The 26,255-nt window shown below is 40.8% G+C and overlaps 1 protein-coding gene across 8 annotated transcripts in view; it reads left to right on the top strand.

The window, feature by feature from the left end:
* Rap1a (RAP1A, member of RAS oncogene family) overlaps window positions 1-20,523 on the top strand; it is a 77,885-nt gene extending 57,362 nt beyond the window's left edge. For 6 of the 8 annotated variants that reach the window (XM_063281648.1, XM_063281651.1, XM_063281653.1 and 3 more), the window contains 6 exons: window positions 3,595-3,663; window positions 6,373-6,429; window positions 8,175-8,315; window positions 10,548-10,691; window positions 15,673-15,788; window positions 18,790-19,473. In XM_063281648.1, the coding sequence (XP_063137718.1) occupies window positions 3,595-3,663; window positions 6,373-6,429; window positions 8,175-8,315; window positions 10,548-10,691; window positions 15,673-15,759 (498 nt within the window). In that variant the 3' untranslated portion in view covers window positions 15,760-15,788; window positions 18,790-19,473. Of the gene's footprint in view, window positions 1-3,594; window positions 3,664-6,372; window positions 6,430-8,174; window positions 8,316-10,547; window positions 10,692-15,672; window positions 15,789-18,789 lie in introns of all 8 variants that reach the window. The other 2 variants (NM_001005765.1, XM_039102075.2) reach the window with 2 other exon arrangements.
* Window positions 20,524-26,255: the final 5,732 nt, after the last annotated feature.

Genomic DNA, 26,255 nt, shown 5'->3' with positions numbered 1-26,255 from the left:
GAAGCAGATGAGTTGGCCGAGTGTTTTACTTAACAAGTGGACTTTACACTCTGTCCTTTAGAAGAGTGGAGAAAGGTGGGGACTAGTTAAGTACACTAGGTTGGGGACTAGTTAAATTGGGGACTAGTTAAGTACACTAGGTTGCTTAGGCTCTTGATTAAGGCCATGGCAGTGAAGAAGAGACATGTGGATGCTTGAAAATTAAATAGGAGGAGGTAGACCTGAGACTCACGGCTGGAATAGAAGTGCAAAGTCTGATACTTACAAGATCCTTGATTGCTCAAGTACACAAATGTATCCTTAGGAGTTTAAAGGGGGATTGCGATACAACATTAATTACCATGAATGTATCAGTCATATTCAGTTTCATGAGAATTCCATTACTGTTAGCCTTTTAGGAATATAAATTAACACCTCTATGGAAATGAGTTTTCAAATGCATGTAATTTGGGGCAGGGGAGAAAAGGATCTCAGTGCTAGCCCAGGCTGGCTTTGAACTTAGTAATCCTCCTGCCTCAGTTCCCCAAATGCTAGAATTAATGTGTACCATCACACTTGGCTTTACATGTAACTTTCAGTCTAGCAATTTCTTTCTGGACTTTTTTAAAAAGATAGATGTATGTATGTATGTATATGTATGTATGTATGTACGTATGTATGTATGTGGTGTTTTGTATGTACTAACTGTGATATCTAAGATGGAGCATGTATAGGGAAGAAAGGTGCTAGTTGGACTACCATTTATGATTGATTTTTCTAAAAGCTATAGGTATCAAGGCTTGAGAGATGACTGGACACTTAAGAGAAAATCCTGTTCTTGAAGAGAACTTAAGTTCAGTTATCAGTCCCCGACTGACTGGCTCTCAACACTTTTAAGTCCAGCCCTGCAGGAACCTGTGCCCTCTTCTGGCTTCTGTGGGCTCACACACATTAACATAAACACATGTAAATAAGATTGAAATGACTTTTAAAAAGTTAGAAATGCTGAGAGGAGGGACTTATGAAATACATGGACTGTTGCTGTAAACAGATTGGGTGGGTGGAAACAAGGGTGGTAATCGGATAAAGAAGTAAATTGAATTCCATAGGTGCAAACAAAATTGTCCAGGGAGAGAATAGGCGAGAGCAGCTCAGGACTGAGTTCTGAATTGGTATCACCTGTTTGAGGATGGCTAGGATTGAAATATCTAGCATAGAAGATAGTCTCTGTACTGTGTTTGAATACATAGATGTGTCTGCTTGACTGCTCAGAAGTCAAGGGAGGAAGAAGAATGGTGTGTGGAGATGGTTGCACATCATAAAAGGAGCAGCTTTGGTCTGGAGATGTTGCCACAACCATGCTGGGTAGAGCTGAAGAGGAAATGAGAGCACCATGTGGACAGTTACAGTCTGAGTATGAGAGCGAACAGAGAAAGGAGGAGAAGCTTCAGTGGATACAGGGTTAGAAGGAGTTCTCTGTTTGGTTTGGGGATTGGAAGTAGTAGAGAACGTTCGTATCTTGGAGACGGTGATCAGTAGAAAAGAAGATAGGGCATGAGGGAGAAGGAGGAGCAGAACCAATATGGGCGTCATAGGAATAAAATGAAAACAGACAAAGGAGTGAGATATCCTTGAGGAATGAGAAGCCAGATTGAGAGAAACAATGAAAGCTTGCACATCATAAAACAGAGGTGCCGAGTGTCATCTACACTTCAGTTATTTAAACCAGTAAATTTGGTTGTTAGTGTTCACAGGTGCCAGTAATGTCCAGCTTGGGGGCTGTGCTTAGGCCTCCATGCCACCTGCCCCTGAGCATTCCTAACAGTGCAGGACAAGTAAAGAGCAAGGTACTGCATCTTAGCGTTGGGACCTCATGCACCTCAAGAATGTCGTACCCTGGACCATATTTTGAGAATCTCTCCTCTAGGCTAAGCTTGTTTGAAAGCCATATTAGACCTTTTCCTATCTAAGTTATGTCATAATAAAAAGTGATTAAACCCTTGATAAAAATGAGGATTAAAAGACTGCACCTGAGGAGATGGCTTAGTGGGGAAGAGCTCTTGCTGTGTACATATGAAGACCTATGTTTAAATAAATTCCCCAGCACTCATACCTGGGTGTGGGCATCTGTAACCCCAATGGTGAGCATGTACGTGTGTGTGTGTGTGTCTGTGTGTGTGTGTGTGTGTGTGTGTGCGTGCGCACGCGCACGCCTTAGCTGTATGTTGAAATAAGGCTAGGAGTGATAGAGTAGGATATCCAGTGCCCTCTTGTCTCTACACACACAGTAAAGACGCAGTACCATGGTAGAATGTTTGCCTAGCATGTCTGGGGTCCTGGGTTATATCCTCAAAACAGAGGAATCAAAAGAGGGAGAGAATGATTAAATATTTTACTGTGATTATATACTGACGCCCCTTTAATAATTTATGTTGTAGATGACCTTAATCTGCATATTTGCCTTTGTTTATAGGCCTTTAAAACAGCCTAGGCTATCTCAGGATTACCATCTGTACTTGCCATTTAGTGGGTGACAAATGTTCTTTCTAATATACATTCAGATACGTTCATTCAGTATACTGCAGACGAACCTATATCATTCTTCCTAATCTGGATGTTCCAAGGGGCAGTTGATTCCTTGAAGCCATGAGTTGTTCTGAATTCAAATTCTAAATATTGTGTACACTCAAATATATACACCACCTAGTCACTTTTTTCTCTGGTGTTACTTAGATAGCCCTTGTTTTCTGTGACTAGGTAATACTTTCCACTGGAAAAAGTAAGACTTAAGAATAAAAAGGTAGGGCAGGAGAGATGGCTCAGCGGTTAAGAGCACTGGCTGCGTTCCAGAGGTCCTGAGTTCAGTTCCTGGCATGCAGGTGTACATGCAGATAAAACACTTATATACATACAATAAATAAATAAACCTTTAAGAATCAGAAAGATGATGTAAGTTCAGCTGGCAAATCAGAAGTATTTCTAGGTACAAGTGAAACCTAAATATAATCTAGATTAGATTGTAATCTAAAATTGAGGCAAACAGATAATTCAGTAACATTAAATTTCCTTAATTCTTCCTTACAGTTTAAAAGATATAAACAGTTAGAACCTTTGTTTCTTTCCTTTTGGACAGGAAGTTACATTTTTTTTTTCGGAGCTGGGGACCGAACCCAGGGCCTTGTGCTTGCTAGGCAAGTGCTCTACCACTGAGCTAAATCCCCAACCCCAGTTACATATTTTTTTTTTTTTTTTTGGTTCTTTTTTTTCGGAGCTGGGGACCGAACCCAGGGCCTTGTGTCAGTTACATATTTTTTAATGAGTTATGTAATATTGTCTGTATCCCTGTCTTTTAAGATGTAATGTGATCACGGCTATGCAGTGTAGTAGCACTATTGACAAGTTTTTACCATGACCATTTCTTTCTGTAACAGATGTGTTCTTAGTTTATATGTGCGTTCTTACTAGATATAATCCTGATGATTTGCGTTTGTGTTTATCCAGAATTTCAACACAATTCCATTTATTCTTTACAATTTTTAGTGTTAAATAATTCTTAGGAACATTTGGGTTTTCTTTCAAGTCTTTGACTCTGGTTTGTTTGTTTTCTCCTCTCAGACAGTTCAGTTTGTTCAGGGAATTTTTGTTGAAAAATATGACCCAACGATAGAAGATTCCTACAGAAAGGTAAAATGCAAAACTGTGTGCGCATGTGGGAGTAATGCTTACAACTTTCAAACTTGGTCATGGAATTGCTTTTTTAAATAGTTCTGAGAAATAATAGAAATATGCCTGTGCTGTTTTTAGAAGTTTAGCCAGGCTGAAACAAGCCTCACTGGATCCTGCTTAGGAGAGCACTCGCGTGTGCTGCCGCTGCCCGGCTGCGCTGTCACTCTCTGCTGTGTACATTTTCCCAGTGGGACGTTTAAGTAGAAAAATATTACAAATGAGTAATAGGCATATTTTTCACTACTGCTTATTAACAAAACCTACTATTGGATTGGAGTCATTGATTAACTTTTCTTACTTGGCTTATAGAAAATTTAGATACTTACTTTTAGTCTATCAAAAGTATTAAAAAACTGTATGGAAGCACCTGTCATGTTTCTCAGAGTCTGTGGAGCATACAATATTAAAAGCAACTGTAATACAAACTGTGTGTCATTGTAGCTTCATTGATTGTGACAAATTTCCACTCTGCTGCAGGGAATTGATAAGAGAGACGAGGAAGCTGTATATAGTATAGGCGTGGATAATGTGGGAAATCTCTATTTTCCCCTAATTTTGTGGTGAACCCAAAATTCTCTAAAAAAAGTGAAGTTGGAGCAGGCATGGTGGTACATACATTTAATCCCAACATCTAGGAAGCAGACAGAGAGAGCTCTATAAGTTCAAGGGCAACCTAGTGTACAGAGACACTATCTTTGTTAGGGGGACAGGTAGGTGGGGGTAGAGAGGGAAGGAGGAATTAATTAATGAGTTAATTTAGGGAAAGACTAAAATTATTTTGAAAAGAAGCAAAATAGTTGGTCTTGACAAAAATACGTTCTAAGACTAGGTAGAGCTATGAAAAGCTTAGGTGTCCAGTGTTAGGGTCATGTAACAAAGTACTGTAAAAGAGCCAGTTACCCCTCCTTCCAGAGATTAAACCTACATCTCACCAGAGAGGTGTAGCTGGTCTTTGCTACTTTGTGGGTGGTTTTGTCTGCCACCCTTTATTTTATCCCCCCAGTTTTACCCCTTAACACTGAATAGGAGAGAAACAAAGAGGAAAACGAAAAGGGGAGGGGGTGTTCCCTGATTTTAATTTTTTTTTCTTTTGTTTCTTCTTTGACCACAGTTACTAACAAACTGCAACCAGCCTCCCTAAACAACCGCCAACCAACACCACTTCTTGGGGACCTAGCATTTATGTATCCTCTGAAAAGTTCCCAGAATTCCAAACATCACACACTTGAAGAAACTCTGTGCACTGACAAAACCATGCCTCTGCTAGAGCATGAGGCAGATCCTGGTCAGCTGCTGTGGACAATCCAAAGCAGCCCCACATTCCTGCACCTGGGATTAAAATTGAACACCCATTCTTATAATATTGTTGTGTTTTTTTGAAGAAACACAGTTCTAGAATTGTCACTACAGAGGAAAGGATTGCTTTGTTGGTTATCTGTTTTGAGAATCGTTTCTTTGATAGCACTGTAATTTTCACTGAATTAAGCTTTTTAGGATGTACTGGCAGAATGATCTCATTCTCTTCCAAATTAACACAATTGAGCTCTAAATACCTATGAAACTGCAGGCCTGTTAACTGTTTGCCCCACTGTGGGTGGGATGATGAGTTTGTGCAGCCCACCCCTGGCACTCCCTCTTGATACTGACAGGGAGGCAAGGGTCAAAAGAACCTGGAGGGTGCTATATTTATTCTTAGGAGACAGTGTTGCTCTACTGAAGTTTCTTCCAAATAAATTGCTGGTTAAGTCTCTAACTGTAAAGCAAGAGCTGTCCCTAAGCTGGAAGACTAATTTCCTCAATCCCGTCTATAAAAAGTTTCTACAGAGTTGATAATTGATACTTTCTTTAGGCCAGTCTTCTTTTAGAGACTGGGAATATTCTATTCACCTTCTTCCCAGTTTTTTTCCCCAAAGAACCCCTTAAAGTTTTAAGAAATGTGTATATTCTTAAGGAATAAATAGCTCATTGCTATTTAACATTTCTGAGTCCTTTTTTGCAAATTTCGTGAATATTTTAGCAAAATTTTAACAACTTATATATGGTAAATTGCAAACGTTTCCATTCCTCAAAATCTTTTTGCATACAGTTTGATCCATTTAAGGTGGTAGAGTGAAGCCCAACCTTTTGTTGGAAATAGTGTCTTTCAATGTCACCCCATAGATCCATAAAAATCTCTTCTGCCTCAGCCTCCCCAGTGCTGAGAGTATAGGTAAATCTACACGGAGCTTGGGCTCTTTAATTCTTTGTTTTCCATGATGATTGTGTGTGTGTGTGTGTGTGTGTGTGTGTGTGTGTGTGTGTGTGAGAGAGAGAGAGAGAGAGAGAGAGAGAGAGAGAGAGAGAGAGAGAGAGATCTTCCTCAAAAATACGATCTTCATGTTTTTCTGTCAGTTTTTTTTCCTGTTAGAACTGTATGTACCATTTTTCTTAACTTACAAAGCCTGTTCTTTTGCCTTCCAATAAGGACATCATTACGGCAGGGAATAGCCACACTCAGGTTTAACCACCTTAGCCTTTGGATTACTGCTAGTGTGATTGAAGACCCCTGTTCTTTATTGTGGTACCAAGTAGAAAAACACTCAGTAGTTGTCAGTAAGTGCTTTGAAGGGGTAAAGGGAAAACATGTTGATTTTGCTCTTTCACTTTGTCTTCTTTGCTCTGTCACAGCAAGTCGAAGTAGATTGCCAACAGTGTATGCTGGAAATCCTGGACACCGCAGGGACAGTAAGCATTCCTTTTTTCTTTCAACAGGTTTTAGTCTGTGAGAATGATTTCTTACCTAAATAATTCTCTATGTAAAGTGATTACTCTGAATCTTTTTAATTCTCTAAGTGTAATCTTTTATTCATTTTCCTTATGCAATTGTTTTGTGGTATGCTTTGATGCCCACATATTATAGCTAAATTGTGTATTTTATTCACCTGAAGAATCTAAAGGGTTTTTGGAGGGAGCGGGTGACAGTCTTATATTGAAGTTAGATATATGCTATAAGTACTCTTTTTTTTTTTTTTTAAGGTATTTAAGTTCAGAATTTTAGTTAAGATAGGAATCCCCTGCCTAGTCCCCTCTGCTTAGCCCTCTAGTTAACTGGTTGCTGCAGCTTCTCCAACACTGGTTCTCCTTGGGCCCTGTGTATTTGTTGGTTTCTGCCTGGGACATATTATAAGAGCACATACTAACCTCCTCCTCCTTGCTCTCCTGTTCCCTCTAAGTGCCTTCCCCTTTAACATGTAGACTTCTATTCCACACTCCAGCCCATAACCCTGAAAAACGGACAAAGAAAAATTCTTTTTCTCTGTAGCGTTAGACTTTACTTTTGTTTATCTCTGTGTACATTCCTTGAGAGACTTGTGCCTCTTGTGTTGATCAGTATATTGGCCCTGCTGAACAGCGTTGATGAGTCTTGTGGAATACCCTTAGGCAGGAGGCTGGGATCCTCAGTAAGAGCCAGCACTGTCTGTAGCAATACAGTATTTACAGTATTTACAGTATTAATAAATAACTAGCAGAGACCAAATCCCCAAAGAACAGGGAAGGTACACTAGTGCTAGAATTTCTAATAAAGTCTGTAATTGAAAAATCCAGAAAAATGTATGAAAGACAGAACTTGAAGTTTGGGAGGTAGAGAAGGTTAGCTCAGCTGACATCTGTAGTAGCAGATGGAGAGGGGCAGCCAGGTGGGAACATGGAGAACTATTGGGTATAGTAAACAGAATGGAGGTGGCAACAGTGGGAAAGGACAAGTCAAAGAAACAAAGTTTATAAAGCTTTGTGGGTTTGTATGATTAATAATAAAGAGGTCACCAAAAGAATGCATTTTTAACATTCTGCTATATGTGCCTTCTTAATATATATACCAAGTTCAAGAACTCTTTAGACATTCTGTATTGTTATCTATGGGTATAACATGCAATAATGATTTCTCCAAAGAAGAGAAAGTGAGTTTCAAGCAAACAGAAAACATTTAATCTGGTACTACTATGACCAAGTTAATGGTTAGTGACTCTTAAAATAATAGTCAGTGTATCTAGTGCGACTGTGGCTGGTGTTGATGGTCAGTGACTCTGAAGTAAACAGTCACTGTGCTGTTCTCAGGTCCTTTCTAAGAATTTGAAATCCAGGGAGCAGGAAAAAGTATGCACAAGCTCCTTTCAAACGAGTATAGTCTAGGGTTGGTAATGTACCAGTCTGGCCGTGCTGGATGACCAACTCACCTAGGTTTGCATCTTGGGTTGTTTCTACTTGGGTGCTGATTATATATAAACCTTCCAAACAAAATAAACTCAGGTTTGTATATTAAAGGAATTGTGTCAGTAAACATAGACATTCACCTCAGTTTCCAGAAACTAGCAAGAAGTCTTATGACAATATGTAATTTAAATGTAGGTTCTTATTTAAGATTTTTTTTAAATTATTGCAGCATACATTCAAAATGAATTAATATTTATAATTGGATTTTTTTATTATAGGAGCAATTTACAGCAATGAGGGATTTGTATATGAAGAATGGCCAAGGGTTTGCACTAGTTTATTCAATTACAGCTCAGTCTACGTTTAATGACTTACAAGACTTGAGAGAACAGATTTTACGGGTTAAAGACACAGAAGATGTGAGTATTTTCCTCTCTATAAAACATATCGCTATTTCTCCATAGCCGAATAAGAGTGTCTGCTTTCTCATCGTTAGAAGGGTTAGAAGGAAAGAGCCCCTGAAAGTACAGTTCAGCTTTCGAGAGGGAAGGTGTGGGACTCACACTGTGAGCGTGAGACATTCAAAGAGCCATGAGTGTTAACTCTTTCTAAAATTCTTTCCGTACATGTTCTTTGTGTTGCTTTGCTGTTTTACCACAGTATCTTGCTATATAGCCTAGGGCTAGCCTTGGGTACTTAACTTTTCTGTCTCTACCTTCTGAGTACTGGGATTATAGGCATATACTACCTTTGTTAGTAACATATACTTTTTTCTTATCTTTTGTAAAAAAATAAAATATATTTTACATGATTACATGAACTTGAGGTTGTGGGAAAATTCCTTTTCGATGATATAAATTAAGGTAGAAATTTTCAGTTACACCTTCCTGGTTTTGGTGTGTTTTTCTAATGGGAGCATATTCAACTGCTCAGGCCCTTAACCTTGTCAACACTGTTGGTAAGAGGTGTTTGTGCCATATGACTCCATGACTGCCTTTAATGGATAATTGTCTTCCTTTCTATGGCTGATTTCTTCAAAGAGTTCTGTTTTCACAGTTAGAGATCGGGGAGTTAGATAGAGATCGATGAGTTCTGATCCTGCTGTGTCCTTATTCCATCAGTAAGAGGAGAAAGATGGAGTTGAAGATGGTTTAATGTAACCTGTTTGGGTAAAAGATGTCACCACATCCCTACATTCTTTCTTTTGTGTAGTACCATTGCCTTACAACCTCCTGGCTTTGTTCTCTGAACTTTTAGCTGAGGAACACAGCTAAAAGTTGCGTGTTTTATTGGAAGTAGGATGTTGTGTTTAAGATAGTCAAACATCTCTGGTGTGGAGTAAAAGGAAAGACACAGCTGCTTGATGGCATTTTTTTTAAAGTGTGTGTGTGTGTGTGTGTGTGTGTGTGTCTGTGTCTGTGTGTGTGTATGTGTGTGTGTGTGTCTGTGTCTGTGTGTGTGTGTCTGTGTGTGTGTGTGTCTGTGTCTGTGTGTGTGTGTCTGTGTGTGTGTCTGTGTCTGTGTGTGTGTGTGTCTGTGTCTGTGTGTCTGTGTGTGTGTCTGTGTGTGTGTGTGTGTCTGTGTGTGTGTGTCTGTGTCTGTGTGTGTCTGTGTCTGTGTGTGTGTCTGTGTCTGTGTGTGTGTGTCTGTGTCTGTGTCTGTGTCTGTGTCTGTGTCTGTGTCTGTGTGTCTGTGTGTATTCCATGTGTTGAGGGGCTCCCAGGAAGACTACAAGAGGACATAGGTTAGGTTCCCTGGAGCCGGAGTTACAGGTGATTGTGAGCCATCTGATGGGAGCGTTGGGAACTAAACTCAGGTCCTCTGAAAGAGCAGCAAGTGCTCTTGACCACTGAGCTATCTTTCCAATTCCTACTTTTATTCTTACTTCTCCTTAACATCTCACCTACACAGCCTTCAAGTCTAATGCTAAACATAGTAGAAGCTGCTGATTATCTTTTGTCTTATCACCATTTTTGGTATTTATAGTCCTATGAGATGAAGCATTTAAACCACTTAGGACAGAGGAGTGTACTGCTTGCTGTATAGCAGGGAGTACCATTTCCTTCAGTTTCCTACTTAAATTAAGCTATTTGTAGTGATCACATGAGAATTTTAGGATCATTAAGGGATGGAGAGATGGCTCAGTAGTCAGCACTTGCTGCTTTCCCAAAGGACCAGGGTTCAATCCTCAGCACCCACATGGCACCTCACAATGCACTGCAGCTCCTTTGGCCTCCCCAGGCACGACACATGAACATAGTGCCTAACATTCATATACTGCGTTAAGAAAAAATGGAATTCTATTCTTTAAAATAATTTGTTGGGCTGGGGATTTAGCTCAGTGGTAGAGCGCTTACCTAGGAAGCGCAAGGCCCTGGGTTCGGTCCCCAGCTCCGAAAAAAAAGAACCAAAAAAAATAATAATAATAATTTGTTGTATGAATCTAGTGGGAGTTCTTCGCTATTTTTGGCTCTCTCATCCCCTTCTATTCCCCCTCAGTCCTAGGCAGCCATACACACAGCATGCTTTAATCACTTCGTGATGCATGCTGTTGCAAACTGCTGTGTTCCCCTTAGTAGCAGGTAATTGCTCATTTGTCATGAGAGGGAAGTCATGCATGTCTTTCATTTGGTGGTTTTTCCTTCCTGCAGGTTCCAATGATTTTGGTTGGCAATAAATGTGATCTGGAAGATGAGCGGGTAGTTGGCAAAGAACAAGGCCAGAATTTAGCAAGACAGTGGTGTAACTGTGCCTTTTTAGAATCTTCTGCAAAGTCAAAGATCAACGTTAATGAGGTAACCTGCAACTGTTGGACAGTACAAACAAGTGCCTTTTTATTTTCATAGCCAGAATTTTTCAGAAAAAAAATGATAGCAATCTCAATTTTATCATCTTGTAAAAAATAGTAATTGCTAGACTCTGTGTTCCTTGGCTTCCATGATGTCATTCTCTTATAGTTGCAATGCAAACACCTAATGTCACCTTATGGCCACAGGCTGTATATAAAATCCTGCTAAGACTTTTCAGTGATATGCCAGAACTAGCATGTGAAACTTGACACAACACCTTTTATTATAAGTTACCTATCCAGACAAATATAAATAAGTAGTAAAGTCCAATAGAAAAGTACAAAAATTTAACTTTGCTGTTATAATCCATCCTTTAGGCTGGTAGTCTGGATGCACATGGCCAATGAAGCTCTTCACTATCTTAAGGTCTTAACTGTGGTCCAGAAGACCTTTGCAAATAGGCTATGTGCCTCATTTTAAAGAGACAGTAGTTGACCGAGCCCCTAAAAAATTAGTTCATTTCTCAATTTGCTACCACCCATCAGGCAAACCCATGCGAGTCCTTTTGCTTTTGGAACTTTACCAAAAGCATTTGAAATAAATGGGGCAGAAAGGCAAAGTAAGCCTCCGGTCCCCTTCTCTGGCCAATGCACTTGCCATTGTAGCATCGCAGATGCTTGAACACAGGCGAGAATAAGAGAAGGTTGCACTTCCGTTCCTCTCTGGCCTCTGGTTCTGTAAGTGCTTTTCAGGACTGTGCTTGCAGAATATTATTCTCAACACCTGGTAAGGGAAAAAAAATCAGCTTACTACACATTCTGTTTCTTATACATAATTAAGAATGCTAAAGCTTGCTCTTTTAGGTGAAGCCACTTTTAACAATACAAAAATCTTTTAACTCCATTTATCTGGGAAACACATTGAGTGCCTGTCATGTGCCTGCACTTTACTCTGCACCCAAGTGGCAGTCACTCAGACAGAACTAATTCAGCCCTTAAGAGGTTTACATCCTATATGGGCAACCAGCCCTACTGAACGCTGCCATATAGCTATTTGTTACTTATGCTAGGTCAGTGAAAAGAAATTGACAGCTGTCACTCATCCTCCTTTGTTATAGAATTAGAATTTCCTAAAGGTTGTTTTTTTTTAAAATATGGCTATAATAAAATTTTAATGTTTAGAGTAGTATTTTTTGAAAGGAATGAAAGGACCCAGATATGGTGGCACACACTTGTAGTCCCAGCAGCCTGGAGGCCAAGGCAGGACAGTGAGTTCTAAGCCAGCCTGGGCTATATATTACAAGACCCTAACTAAAGTGAACTAACAATATTTTAATGAAGAATACATTACAGTTGGTGAATGCCCCTGAGTCTCAGAATTGTAGTGCAGTGTCACCTTATGAAAGATGGTTGACCTTTGGAATCTGGTTCCTTACGGTGTCTGTCAGCCTCACTGCTGTCCATCTTCCAAGTTCATCAAGGGTGCAGGGCTGAGTTGGACCAAAGTCCATCACACAAGACCCCTCCTATAGGAGCCAGAGTTTAGTAGGGAGAAAGTAAGTATTTCTCTTCTTCTGTCTTTACATGAATGTGGAACCTATACAGGCTATTAAACTTCCTGGGTTGTAGTTTCTAATGCAGCAGAATTGACTTTCCTAGCGGTCTTGTTCAAGCTTTACATAGGGGTGTAAAAAACAATAAAATGCCATAGTCACCATAATAGTCTCTACTTGTTTGAGAAACCACACAGACTACATGCTAGAAATGAGAATATAATTTGAGGTGTTTTTTTTAAGATCTCGCTTTTTATAGCCTAAGAATTAAGCTGCAGAATTCCTTGGATTGTCTGTGGTTTTTCAGACCGCTTAAGCCGCTGTATAAATGCTTGTATAGTTTCTGGATGCATGAAGATAGCGGAATAATAATTTCACAAGATTCAGCTCTTGACTTTAAATTTGAAAACAGACAAGGGCACAGTGCTTGACCAGAGCCCTCTAGTTCTCTTTGTCCTACAAGTAGTAATCAGTGCACTGGAGGTACCGCAATCTTAGCCCCAGATTCTTGTTCTTTGCTGAGGCTGGAGTAATGATTGGAATAAAGACATCCCAATTAGGAATGGGAGAGGGGTTGAGAAACTCTATTCTGTGTTCCCTCTAGATTTTTCTATAGTTCAGAGAGATGAGGACGAACCTAGGCTGGGAACTTTCAGCATTTCTAAGCAAATATTATAGTTCGAACTTGCCCTCATCACTGAACCACCCGCTGCTGTGAGGTAGGCCATGTTTTCCAAAGACGTAAAAACATCAGTTGATCTGTCTCTGTGTGTACCAAAGACGTAATACTGCAAAACATCGTTAATCTGTCTCTGTGTACCAGAAACTGCAAGTTGGCTGGTAGGAAGAAACTGAAATAGGAACTGGGTGTGTGTTTCATTAATTTACTGTTCTGATTTATCTTTTTGTTACTTTGCATTATAGCTTGCATGTTAAGCCTTGCACAACAATAAAAACTTTTTCATGACTCATATACTTAAGTTCTCAAAGGTTTTAGAGTTGTGAAAACAACTATCAATTTGCTTATAAATGTTGTAGTTTTTTAACATTTAGAAATAAAATTGTAGAAAGTGGAATGATTTTAGAAAATGGGAATTGGATGGATGGAAGGAAGAAAAGAATATATTTATAACTTTGTAATGGGTCTGTTCTTTTTTATTTTCAGCAGTTTAGCCTTATAATCCCTGAGCCATTTGAAAAAGTAACAGTTTAAAGAAATGTATAGTCCGTTTCTCAGCTTTAAAACAATGTGCAAACTAGAATATAGTTCAGTAGTGGGGGATGCTCCCAGCATGCACAGGCTGTGGGTTTAATTCCCCTCTACTATAAACTAATAAAAGAAATGAATGTAAATCAATGATGCTAAAGTGTCTTTCTTCTGAAATTTATTTAAAAGAACAAGAGAAATATTGTTTAGTCTTTATTTAGATTCATTAGTTGTTAATATTTTGCCATGCACTTATGGAAACCATATTTCTTTGCTCTGCTCTATTTTAGTATGTCTATCCTTGGATCAAAGGCATGCTTGGGCTGGAGAGATGGCTCTGGTTAAGAGCTCATAAGCTTTGTGAAAGGCCATGAGCTCAGGTCCAACACTCTGGACTCCAGGCACCCACACAGACAGATACATGGAAAATAACTGTTAGGGTCATTCTCTAATAAAACCACAATTATTAAAATCATTCAGCTAAAGATATAACTCAGCGGCTGAGTATTTGCCTACATGAGCAAGGCCTGAGTTTGGTCCCCAACACTGCAAAATAAAAGCAAACTAAGGAAAGTAGCCCTCAGCACAGTTTGTTTGGCATGCATTGAAAATGTTGCCAGTTCATCCCTACTGCATTCCTTAAAGCCAGTTCTGCAGAACAGGTAGGCGTTCAGGTGAGGATGCTGAGGCCTTTGCTTTCATCCCAAGCCATTAGTGCCGCACTCTTAGCTAAGGACCAGACTTGTTTTAGCACACGGGGATACTTAACACGGCAGAACTACATATAAACACGACAGGTAACGGATCCGCTCTCATGAAACAGGAAGTACTGTATTTTTGTCTTTGATGTTTTTACTCTTCCAAAGGTGAATCTTCACAGTTATTACTGTATTCTCTGTCACTTCAAGTCAAGGATTAGTGGATTATTCCTGTCTGTTGTTGTGTTGTTTGCTTTGACTATGCACTAGGGAAGTAGACAAGTGGACCTCTTAAAATCAAACCAGCCTTGTCTACAAAGTGAGTTTTAGGTCAGCCAGCGCTGCATAGTGAGACCCTGCCTTAAACAAAAAACAAGAACAAAAAATTCCATAGGTGGACATCATGGACTTGATGTTGGGTTCCAGAAGAGAGACACTTTTACCTGTCCCAGCCTAAAATCTGCATCAATGTCAAATAAAGATTAAGGTAAATTCCATATACATTTATTAGACTTATTTTTAGAAATAAGAAAACAAAAACCCCGAAAGACAAAGACCAAAGAACTATTCCCAGTTTACAAGGCTGAAAGCAGTTTATGAGGGAGTATATGCATCTATAATCCCAACACTTGGGAGATGGAGGCAAGACAGTCAGGGGTCAAGGCCAGCCTTGACTAACAGTAAGTCTGAAGTGGCTTGAGCTGGAAATGAGGCCCCACCTCAAACAGATAAGCAAATACTAGGAGACAGATGAATAGGTGCTGCAGCATCAAGAAACGGAATCCAGCGTGGGTCCTCATAGATTCTGCCCATGTTAGGGTTTATGCTCAAAACAATACAAAGAAAGGTATCGATGCTCAAATATCTTACTGTGATCAGCTTTTTATTTATCATTTTATGGATGTGAGTACACTGTCACTGTCTTCACACACCAGAAGAGGGCATCGGACCCCATTACAGATGGTCGTGAGCCACCATGTGGTTGCTAAGAATTGAACTCAGGACCTCTTGAAGGGCAGTCAGTGCTCTTAACCACTGAGCCATCTCTCCAACCCTATGGACTAGCACTGTATTTAGGTTACCACAAGAGTATATTCTTGTTCTGGGAGAAACACATTTAGCCCTTTAAGGATCCATGTCACTATCTCATGGTTCAAAAGTAAATGTATTTGGAGAGAAAGAGAAGAACCAGTAAAGTAGAAGCAGCAAAATGCCATTACTTGGATCCAGGAAAAATGAGGTGAAGAGGGCGCTTTGCTGTTAGTGCTGTAATTTTGGTGCTATAATTTTAATTATAACTTTAAGTGCTCACTATTGTTTTTTTAACTGACTGCTGACTGTAAGAGTAGGTACATGTCCTTAATCATGAATAAGTAAGTCCTTCTTTCCTCTGAGTTAGCTTGGGGAGCCAAGAAACTTGACTTGAGAAGAGAATGGTAAAGCAGATCTAATGGCAGAATAATGCTTAGTACTTTCAAAGTCATTCTGTGCACCAATCAATCAGTATTTTGTATTGCTGTTTTTACCTAGATATTTTATGACCTGGTCAGACAGATAAATAGAAAAACACCAGTGGAAAAGAAGAAGCCTAAAAAGAAATCATGTCTGCTGCTCTAGACCTGAAGTCAGCAGCAGCTCTGAGCCAGGTAAGGTGCTTAAACAGAGCAGACACTTCCTCCTCTCTCCTGTACTCACTCTCTGTATTTCTGAGCTGCTGTAGCTGTGCATGAGGACTTGGAGAGGTCCCTGGGTCTGTTGAGTAATTTATTTCCTCCCAGGAGACTCTAAGATCAGAGTGAGGACCATGTGTGATTCGCTCACCACCATGTTGCCAACACCTGCCAAAGAGTGGATATTTGAGAAATAGTGCTAAAAGCTGGGAAGAGCATTTAACCAGTATTACCCTGTCTGCTTGTTTCTCTGTGAACTTAGCATAAGCAAAAAACATATACTGCCATCCCTCAACCCAGAGCTGTGGTTTTTGTTTTTTTAGAAGTGTCCATGTTTGTGTGTGTGTATACACACACACACACACACACACACACACACACACACACACACATATATCAGTAGTATGGTTTTAGTTTATTTATTTTTATTTTATGAGCATTGATTGTTTTTTGGGTTTTTTTTTTCCCGCTTATTTGTCTGTGTGAGGGCGTCAGGACCCCTGGAATTGGAGCTACAGATAGCTGTGAGCCGCCATGTGGGTACTGGGAATTGAGCCCAGGTCCTCTGGCAGAGTAGCCAGTGTTCTTAACAGCTGAGCTATCTCTCCAGCCCCAGCTTATTTTATGACAATAGTTTATTATTTGACTAGGGTATTTTGCTGTTGAGGTACTTTTGAGGAATTAGCATGGACAATACAGCTCACACCTGTTATCCCAGACAGAATGAAGTGGGAAGATTAGAAGTTCAAAGCCAGCCTCCCTTACATAGCAGAGTCAGACCAATCAGGGCTATATAAGACCCTGACTTAAAACTAAAGCCAGCAAAATATATGGATAGTTTGCAGCTGTGTGCATAATTTATGCACATGTATGTGTCTAGAAACATAATGGCCAGCTCATATGCTATACATATGGGTTCCAAATATTTGTACCAGGGTATATGCACCAGCAATTCATGAGTTCCACATCCTCCCCAAGATTGGTATTTTCAGGGTTTTTAAACCTGAGCCATTCTGTATGGTGTGTGGTGGCATATCTTTGTAGTTCTGAATGTCAGTTCTTCTCAAGAGTAACTTCTTCAACAAACACTTTGCCAGTCTGCATCAAGTAGTAGTTGACGTGAGGTAGCATTCACTTCAGCTTTCATTAAGAAATTCATGTCAGCATTTGTACTGCCAGTTAGGTAAGAAGCCAGGCCCTGTGAACCAGTTACTTGTTTTCCTTTAATTACGTATTTAAATCCACTGATGTTCCTTCTTTGTCAGCTATTAAACCCAAACAAAATGCTTTCATCGGTCAATTGTATGGTTGGTTTGAGGCTTGGTGGAGTCAGAAGAACAAACTCTCCTAACTTAAGTTGTTGACTCTTAATGACTGTTGACCTCTGGGGCCTGATTAGTAGATTGCTGCTTTCCCACTCCTGATGGGCTAATTTGTACTCCTTAGAGATAGGGATGAATAGCTGTCTCTCTTAGAAAACAGTTGAGTAACTGCAACCCTTTTTTAAAGGAAAACTAGAAAGGAGGAAAAGATAGAGATTGTCTAAGGTGATCAAATTCGGAAGGTCAGCTCCTGCCTAAATGGCTGCTGCTGCTGAAGAGCTGAGCGGCCTTTGGCTAAAACGGATCGATTAAAATATTTTGTCATTAGTTTCCTGGAAATAATTCTTGTTAAGATGTCTGTGTGTGTGTCTGTCTGTCTGTCTGTGTCTGTGTGTGTCTGTGTATCTGTGTGTTTAAGGAATGGTACAAAGACAAAACTGAGGGCTCCAGTTGGTAGTGTATTGTTACACTCTTTTAGAGTTGAATGGCTTATTGACATTACTTTGGCAAACATGAGTTTTAACTTTGTATTCTCAAAAAACGTTCTCTCAGTTTATATTAAAGGAAAAGATACCACTTTGCCTATTGTGATTTTAAAATTTATTCATGCATAAAGTTTACCTTAGATAAAAGAAATCTTGCCTAGGAAGAAATAAGCCATTCATATTTGTTGCATCAGTCTTTAGACGTGTACACAGTTCAGTTGACAGTGTAGTTTCCCGAGATCCTTATAGGTGTGTGGTAACGCCCAGTAATAGAAGCCTGAGCAACCAAAATACTTTGCAGTTGGAGCTGAAGCTTGGCGTGGGGCACCACCTGTAGTCCCCGCCTGTGAGGCTAAGGCAGAGCATTACTTGAGCCCAGGAATTTGAGAACATCCTGGCCAACACAGCAAGACTAGGACCGAAAAGTTCTAAGATAACGGGTTAGATTTAAATAACAACTACAATATTTTAATAAGAGTATGTGAATGTCAAAGGCAGCTTATATATCTGTAGCCTTTAAGTAGAATTGTATTAAAACATGTAAATTTTTTAAATATCCCAATTTTAAGGACCTCAGAGAAATTTATCACCAGGAGTTTGCCCTCTAAACTAATTGGCTTCTGCTGAGCAGTAGGTCTGCTGACTCTTCTGCCTTTGCATATGGGTTCTCTCTGCGCTGTCTCTGGCCGGCTGCGTTAGAGGTGATAGTTCCTAATGTGGTATCGGAAAGTGGCTGAACTTCCCACAGAGAGTGTATGTAGATAAATGTGGAACCTTTAAAAGTAAGGTAATGGGATACAAGCAAAGTACTACTGTCTGCCTCTTTATATAGAGTGGTAGATAAGACATGAAAATACTAAGTGTAATAAAAGCAGGGACAGACAAAAATTGATCACTAATTGTTGTTGGTGAACTCAGTCTTTTATATTTGACCTTGAACTTTTGAGACAGTGTGGACCTCAAACTGTAATCAAGGTCAGCCTTAAATTTCTGGCGATCATGCCACCATGCCCAGCTTGTTTTTGAGCATGTTTAATGGGAAGGTAAAATAGCTCTTCTACTGAAGTACTTGGTGTCATCACTCATGTGTTACTAGATATCTGTTTATTGACTGCCACCTTCTGATACTGAGAAAACTCTATATGTATGTCTGTGTCTTCAATGTTCCAGATTACAGAAATGAAGAACTGTTGCCTATTTGGAAAGTGCCAGCATTCCAGACTTCAAAAACTAAATCTGAAGAGGCTTCTCCTGTTTTATATATTATGTGAAGAGTTTAGATCTTATATTGGTTTGCACAAATTCCCTGGAGAAAAAGTTGCTCTGTGTATATCTCCTGGAAATAAGACATAGTATTTCTCCTTTGCAATAGCAGTTATAACAGATGTGAAATAAGATACTTGACTCTAATACAATTATACAGAAGAGCATGGATGCATTTCAAATGTTAGATGTTACTACTATAATCAAATGATTTCATATTGACGTTTTTATCATGACTCCTCCCTGCCAAGCACTAAAAAGCTGAACCGTCATACTTTTTATCTGTAATGATATAGATTATGAAATCTCCCCTCAAACTCATTGCAGCAGATAACTTTTTTGAGTCATTGACTTCATTTTATATTTAAAAATTATGAAAATATCATCTGTCATTATATTCTAATTAAAATTGTTTGTGCATAATGCTTTGGAAAAATGGGTCTTTTATAGGGAAACACTGGGATAACTGATTTCTATGGCTTTCAAAGCTAAAATATATACTATACTAAACCAACTCTAATATTGCTTCTTGTGTTTACTGTCAGATTAAATTACAGCTTTTATGGATGATTAAATTTTAGTACATTTTCATTTGGTTTGTGTCTTTTTGTTATTGTTTGTAGACTTGAGTCCTTTACTTTATAAGACCACTCTGTGTAAAGCTCTTGCTGCCTGCCTGGATTCAGCAGAGCACTGGGCTTTAAACTGCACTAACTGGTGATCTCTCCAGGAACAGGCCTCGCACTTCCTGCTCTAGATAGATTTATTCCTACTATACAGTAAAATGCACCACGTGACATAGACTAGTTTTATATATTTTCTCGTGACCTTAAAGATTGTATCTTACTGAATAAATGTCCCACTCTGTATTATTTTTATATGTGAAAAGATAAGTTTAACACTGTATCAGGGTTTGACCTTGACTATTGCAAATCCTGCACAGTTTGTAACTTCATCCAGGGAATCCTTGCCATTGTTAATTTGCTGGTGTGAGTCCACCAATGAAGTGTTCAATGAAAATTTCAAACTGGCTCTCTAATAGATGGAAGAACCTGAGGGCAGTGGTTGCAAGTTAGAACACAAAAGTGATGCGTGACTTGACTATGAGCAGTATATATAACAGGAATGGTATGAAGATGGTTACACCTTAGTTTGCTGGCCGTACAGAGGTGCTTTTCCTTTCCTTCCCAGTTGCATTTTACAAAGGTGGGGCTTCTGTAGGTCGTGAGCCCAGGGCGAGACTGCTGTATGTTCTCCATGGAGAAAGGGAGTGGACCCAGGGTGAGACTGCTGTATGTTCTCCATGGAGAAAGGGAAAGCAACTGGCCTGTTGGCCAGGTGCACACAAGAGAAAAAAGCAGACGGCAAGATTAGGAAACCCTGTGCCTTGTCCCCGAAAATCCAGGAGACCAATCCTAGAAAGTAAATCTTTGCTCAGGGATCTAGATGTGGTCTCGTTGCAGCTAGGTGTGAAGGTGTTCACACCTTGCTGAGATTTGCCAGGTGTGTGGACAGCCCTTCAGTTACTAAGTCAGCTTTCAAATGTAAGATCCGACCAATCTGAAGAAATGTCAAAATATACTGTTTGAAAATTTGGAAATTGTATTTTTTTGATACTTTAATAAACTTAGCTACTTAACATTTCCCTTCTCTTATCCAGTTATGCATGTCTGTGACTGAGGGGTCAAGCCTTAAACTAAAATGCAAGTGGAAGGAGAGGGTCCATTTGTCCCAATGAGAGACGCTGGGCTCTTTGTTTGATTGCCTTTTAAGTGAGGTCTTGCTATACTACCCAGGCTGGCTTCAAACGTCTGGGTTCAGGAGATCCTCCTGCCTCAGATCTCAAGAAGCTAGGACTACAGGAGCGTATTATCACTGTGTGACCAATTAGACAGAGGCATACCACATTTATTTTAAGGGCCTCTAACATCATTATGCTTTGAAATACATCTTACATGTTTCTTTGGACTTAAACTCATGGACAGTCAGACCTCTCACAAACCAGTTAAAATGTCTCAACACTATGTCACGTGGGTTGTGTAGGTTTTTGTTAAAACAGTCTCACCAGTAGCACAGACTGATTTTATCAGGTTCTTTTGACACATCTTAAACTCTCCCCTTGGTAAAGGTAAAACTCAAGAAAAACACCTTTTTGGCATCCAGGGATATTCAAGCCAGAGGGATGCAGCGTTACTCAATGGAAATCTGCATGTACTTGCCAAGCAACATGGAAAGGTGTCATGTTAAGAGAGAGGGTTATCTTTTTATAGTGTCTTCATGTGAACTCCTTTGTCTTGGGAAGGGTGACTGAAGGAAAGCTGCATTTTTATAGCCAAGACATCCGAGAGTCTCTAGGGTATTAGTTTGAATCTCATACTGCATATTCATGAACAAATTACATAGTAGTGTTTGTGACTGCTTCAAGTATAATAGATTTAGTTTGTGAATAACAATTTAATTTAAAGGAAGCTTGATGCCACAATTGATAGGCTTTTTTCTTTTCCCAAGTAGACCACAAGCAACTTTAATGACTTGATGCTTCCGAAAGTCTAGTGTTAGAATGAACAGTAAATACAAGTGCGTCATTTTACCCTCCACCAGGGGGCGCTCCAGCATTACAGTGCTTTCCTACCAGCATTGTATCCAAAGTACTCTGCATGTGCTTCTCCATACAGTCATGGAGTTGGAGTTACAACTTAATCAGGCACAAAATATACACAGACATTTGGGAAGGTATGATGCCAATAATTTAATGAACTGTAGCCACTTCGGTATTTATTCTTCTTAATGTTTGGAGAGGCAGTAGCTGCTGGCATGTAACTGCCATCACCCTGCAGCTCATCTTGGTTTGTCATCTTCATCTGCCATCGTCAGAGGCTCCCTTCACTCCTCAGTGAGACAGTCTCCTTTTCTGAAGTTGTAATGTACTTTTTCGTTTACTTCATTAAAACGAGTAATTTGGAGTAATTTTTCTCACCTTGGAATAGTAATAAAATATTCTGCATGCTTTGAGTCCAGCCACCGTGTGTACCCACATAGAACAACAAATATTGTCAGTCCTATGTCTGAGTTTGGGTTTAGGAACCAAGGGTCAGAAGGAGAAACAATGGGTAAGTACTGTTTCCTTTCCTGATCTATACTCAGGATGTTAGAAAACAAAATGGGCTCGTATAAACTATGTGTTGAAATCTGCATGTGAAGAAACACTCATAACTCAGAGGAGGAGAATTGGGCTTTGGTTTGGGTCTTGCGCTTGTTTCCGGTGCTTCGTCTGTAGTGAAGTAGCCCCACAGCCATCTACACCACTCCTCAAAGGACACCTTGGTTTGCTCATTCAGGACAGGATCTGGAAAGCCTGTCTGTGAGAAGCAAATGAATGTGAGCATTGAGCCTGTCTGACTACCCAGCTATTAGCATTAATGACTCAGAATATGAACATGGATATTCTTCCAATACAGTGCAGCTCTTAGGTTCATCTTGGGTTGCTTTTCTGAAGTTTCATCTTGGATCTATTGACTGTGCAGTCCTCTTCACTTTATCATATTTAAATGTCCTGTAAGGACAGCTAGAGGCTTTGAACTGGCTGCCTAGTTCTTTTTCGGGAAGGCAACATGGATCCTGTTTTCCAGATATTAACAGCCTTCAGAGGAAACTTGGGAGTTGCAAGTGCTTTGGGCTTGTTAAGAAGCAGACAACTATAGCTCTAGGCCCAGCTGCTAATTGCTTGTGCAAGAGACTGGTTGTTTCCATAAAGGAAATTTTTTAATAAATCCTCCCATTTTAAACAGTTGTGTGGTTCTTACTTCAAACTGATGTTTTCAGTAATTTTCTTTAATCTTACCCATGTTCAAATTCTTACACTACAGTTGAGGGCATTCAAAGCAGAGAAGAACATGATTTTTTATGTGCCTATCAACAGTTACTGTATTTATACTCTCTGAATTCACGGTGTACATCACCATGTGCAAAGTCCTTTCCTTGTAGACTTTTAATCTTTAGAAAATGGCAAAAGATCGTGCTGGGGAATTGAGTGAGAGGACACCCCAAGTGCTTTCTGTGCAAACATAGGGACTTGAGTTCAGATTTCTACACTCTCACGCCCGTATGAAAGGTGAGGCCTAGTGTAACTGGAATCCCAACTCAGGGAAGTGAAGACAGATGCTCCCAGGAACTCACTGTCCATCAAATCTAGCCAGATGGGGAGCTCCAGGTTCAGTGAGAGACTCCATCTTAATGCAAAGTGGAGAGCAAGAGACGAAGACACTCAACATTGACCTCGGGTCTTCACAAGCATGTGCAGGGGTACATACACTTACACATGTGCACATGGCACACATACCACACATACAGATAGATAACACTGCTGAAACCCCCACGTGTTTATTACAACGAATACTGTAAAAGTTGTATGGTACAGAGGGCAATAGGAATGAGTGCGTGGCATTCAGACCCTGCCCCACATGTGGCCCATACATATACAGCCACCAAACTAGATAAGATGGATGAAGCAAAGAAGTGCAGGCCAACAGGAACCGGATGTAGATCTCTCCTGAGAGACACAATCAGAATACAGCAAATACATAGGCCAATGCCAGCAGCAAACCACTGAACAGAGAACGGGACCCCCATTGAAGGAATCAGAGAAAGGACTGGAAGAGCTTGAAGGGGCTCGAGACCCCATATGAACAACAATGCCAAGCAACCAGAGCTTCCAGGGACTAAGTCACTACCCAAAGACTATACATGGACTGACCCTGGGCTCCAACCTCATAGGTAGCAATGAATAACTTAGTAAGGGCACCAGTGGAAGGGGAAGCCCTTGGTCCTGCTAAGACTGAACCCCCAGTGAACGTGATTGTTTCGGGGAGGGCGGTAATGGAGGGAGGATGGGGAGGGGAACATCTATATAGAAGGCGAGGGGGAGGGATGGGGGGATGTTGGCCCGGAAACTGGGAAGGGGAATAACAATCAAAATGTAAATAAGAAATAGTCAATAAAGATGGGGGGGGGAGGAATGAGTGGGTGGAAGGTTTATATGTTCTTGTGTTGGCTATGTGAGGAAGAACTGAAAATGTGAGCTCATGGGACTGCATTGGAGAAAGAAAGGCTGTCACACGGGGAAAGGATGAGAACAAGTGCTTTACTGGAGCATGTGCTGGGCATGTTGGAAGACTAATGACGAGGTCAACGTGGCTGGAGGACAATGAAAAAGAGGAAGAATACTGTAGATAATAGAATTCACTGGATTGAATATAGACAAGGAAAATCACAAAAAACACAACATAGAATCAATACTATGTCATCAGGAACACTGTTGTGGGCTGGGGTGTGGGGTGTGGGGCTCAGTACATTAGAGCACTTGTTGCTCTTGAAGAAGGCCCAGAACCCAAATGGCAGCTCTTGTTCTGGGGATACTGACCCTTTTCTGGTTTCATGGGCACTGCCCTGCACACAGGTGAATATATATACATGAAGACAAAACACTCATATATTCAGCATTCCTTATGAGGCACCAGCTCCCGACAATTTGGCTCACAAAGTTGTCAGAGAGGATTGGGAAAAAAAGCTCTGACCCTTAGTTCTGTGTCAACTGACATGGTTAGTTTCCCCTCAGGTTAGCATAGGCAGGACACTCTGGGTGTTCTGTAGGTGCTAGCTCTCCCTCTCTGTCCTTACATCACAGGCAGCAACCCCTCTGTCTAAGGTTATGCTTTGTCATAGCTTTTAGTCACGTCTGGTAGGTACCAGCTTCTTCATTGACATCCCATTATCAGGCCCTTCTTGTGGGTGAGAAATCCACAGGCCACAGCTACTAATGCAATTCCTGGTCAGCTTGCCCAAGGAACATCTGGGATGAGGGAGTGCTAGACAGTCAGCCTTCCTAATTTGAAAAGTAGGACTTGGAGCTGTGGGGGTGAAGCCTGCCTGTCCTCGTGAGTGGTGTAGAGCTAACAGAAGGGGGAAGACACTATTTGATCCTATATTTCCATCAGAGTTGGAAGGCCTACACCAAAAAGCTTTGAAGTTCTTTGGACCCCTGACGCCACTGCTGGAAAACCGTTTTCTGGAATCTGAGCTTACTTGATACTTGGAATCTCAACAGAAGTTCTGAACAGTTGCTTCACTCAGATTGGCCTAAGGCTCTGTGATGATAACCAAAGTCCTTGGGCCAGTGGTGGGTGTGACTTGAACATGGACATGGTCTGAGGTGGCCAGGGAGCTGGTACACGGGTTCATTTCATTTGGAAGAATTTTTCTTGCTTTTTTTATCCCCAAAGTACTTGATGCAGGCCTAGGGAGGAGGTGGTGGATCAGTGGCAGTGTGGGTCTAGTGTAAGTCCAGGGAGTTAATTCCAGCGCTTTCTCTCTCTCTCTCTCTCTCTCTCTCTCTCTCTCTCTCTCTCTCTCTCTCACACACACACACACACACACACACACACACACACACACACACACACACCCTACCCTATGTAGGGTTCTGATGACCACCCCTCTTGCACAACTTCCACACAAGTGCCTGTGGACCTTCTGCCTTTCTGGCAAGCAAGGCCTGGTGGGGAGACAATGCCTGGAGTGTAGCCAGAGGTGGGCCTGGAGGTAGAGAAGGCGCTCACCACCCAACTCTCAGTTTCCTTCCCTGCTACACTGCTCACCCCACCCCTCCCTTAACAGTCACAATAAGGGGAGGAGGATCTAGCAAGCTTGGTGTTCCCATTAGAGCATGGCAATTTAGGAAAACATCCTGGGGTAGGAAGGTCTGGGACCAGATGCTGATGCTAAATAAAAACGAAAAAGGACCTCCATGGAGGTGATCCAGGTCAGGAAGGCTGGAGGAAAGAGGCTAGGCAAGAAAGGGAGGAAATCGGGGGGGCTAGGGCAAAAGAGGACTTCTCCAGAAACTATTGAGAGAAAAGTAGATCATCACCTGAAAGGCCTGAGCAGTCCAGTGACAACAGAAGGTGAGGTAGATTCCACAGCCAGCCAGAATTAAAATAGAGTTGGCTTGAGAAGCCAAGCAGGGAGAGTTTTGTACAACAGCTTGAGGAGGGGGCTGTCTACTGTTTCCTGCTCTGACAATAACTGGTCATGGCTCCCCTCTTTTCTGGGAAATGAACTTCCGGTGCTGTGAAAAGCAAAGTAGGAGGGGGTCAGCTAAGAAAGGCTTGGCCACTGGCGGTTCCTAAACAGGATAAACTAAAGGTTGGCTCAGCTCAGAGCTCCCTGAGAAGTGGAGATCACGCAGGCAGCAGCCCTGTGCTCAGTATCGGAAGCAAAGGTGCTGAGTAGTCACTAGCTCGGAGGTGGCCACAGGTCTGCAGGAGAAGGAGAGTACTGCAGAAGCAGAAGCCACTGACCAATCCAAGTAAGCACTG

The sequence above is a fragment of the Rattus norvegicus genome, chromosome 2 (genome assembly GCF_036323735.1).
Source record: "Rattus norvegicus strain BN/NHsdMcwi chromosome 2, GRCr8, whole genome shotgun sequence".
Lineage (NCBI taxonomy): Eukaryota > Metazoa > Chordata > Mammalia > Rodentia > Muridae > Rattus > Rattus norvegicus.
The sequence above is the reverse complement of the archived record's forward strand: the minus strand, read 5'-3'. Positions and strand labels throughout refer to the sequence as shown.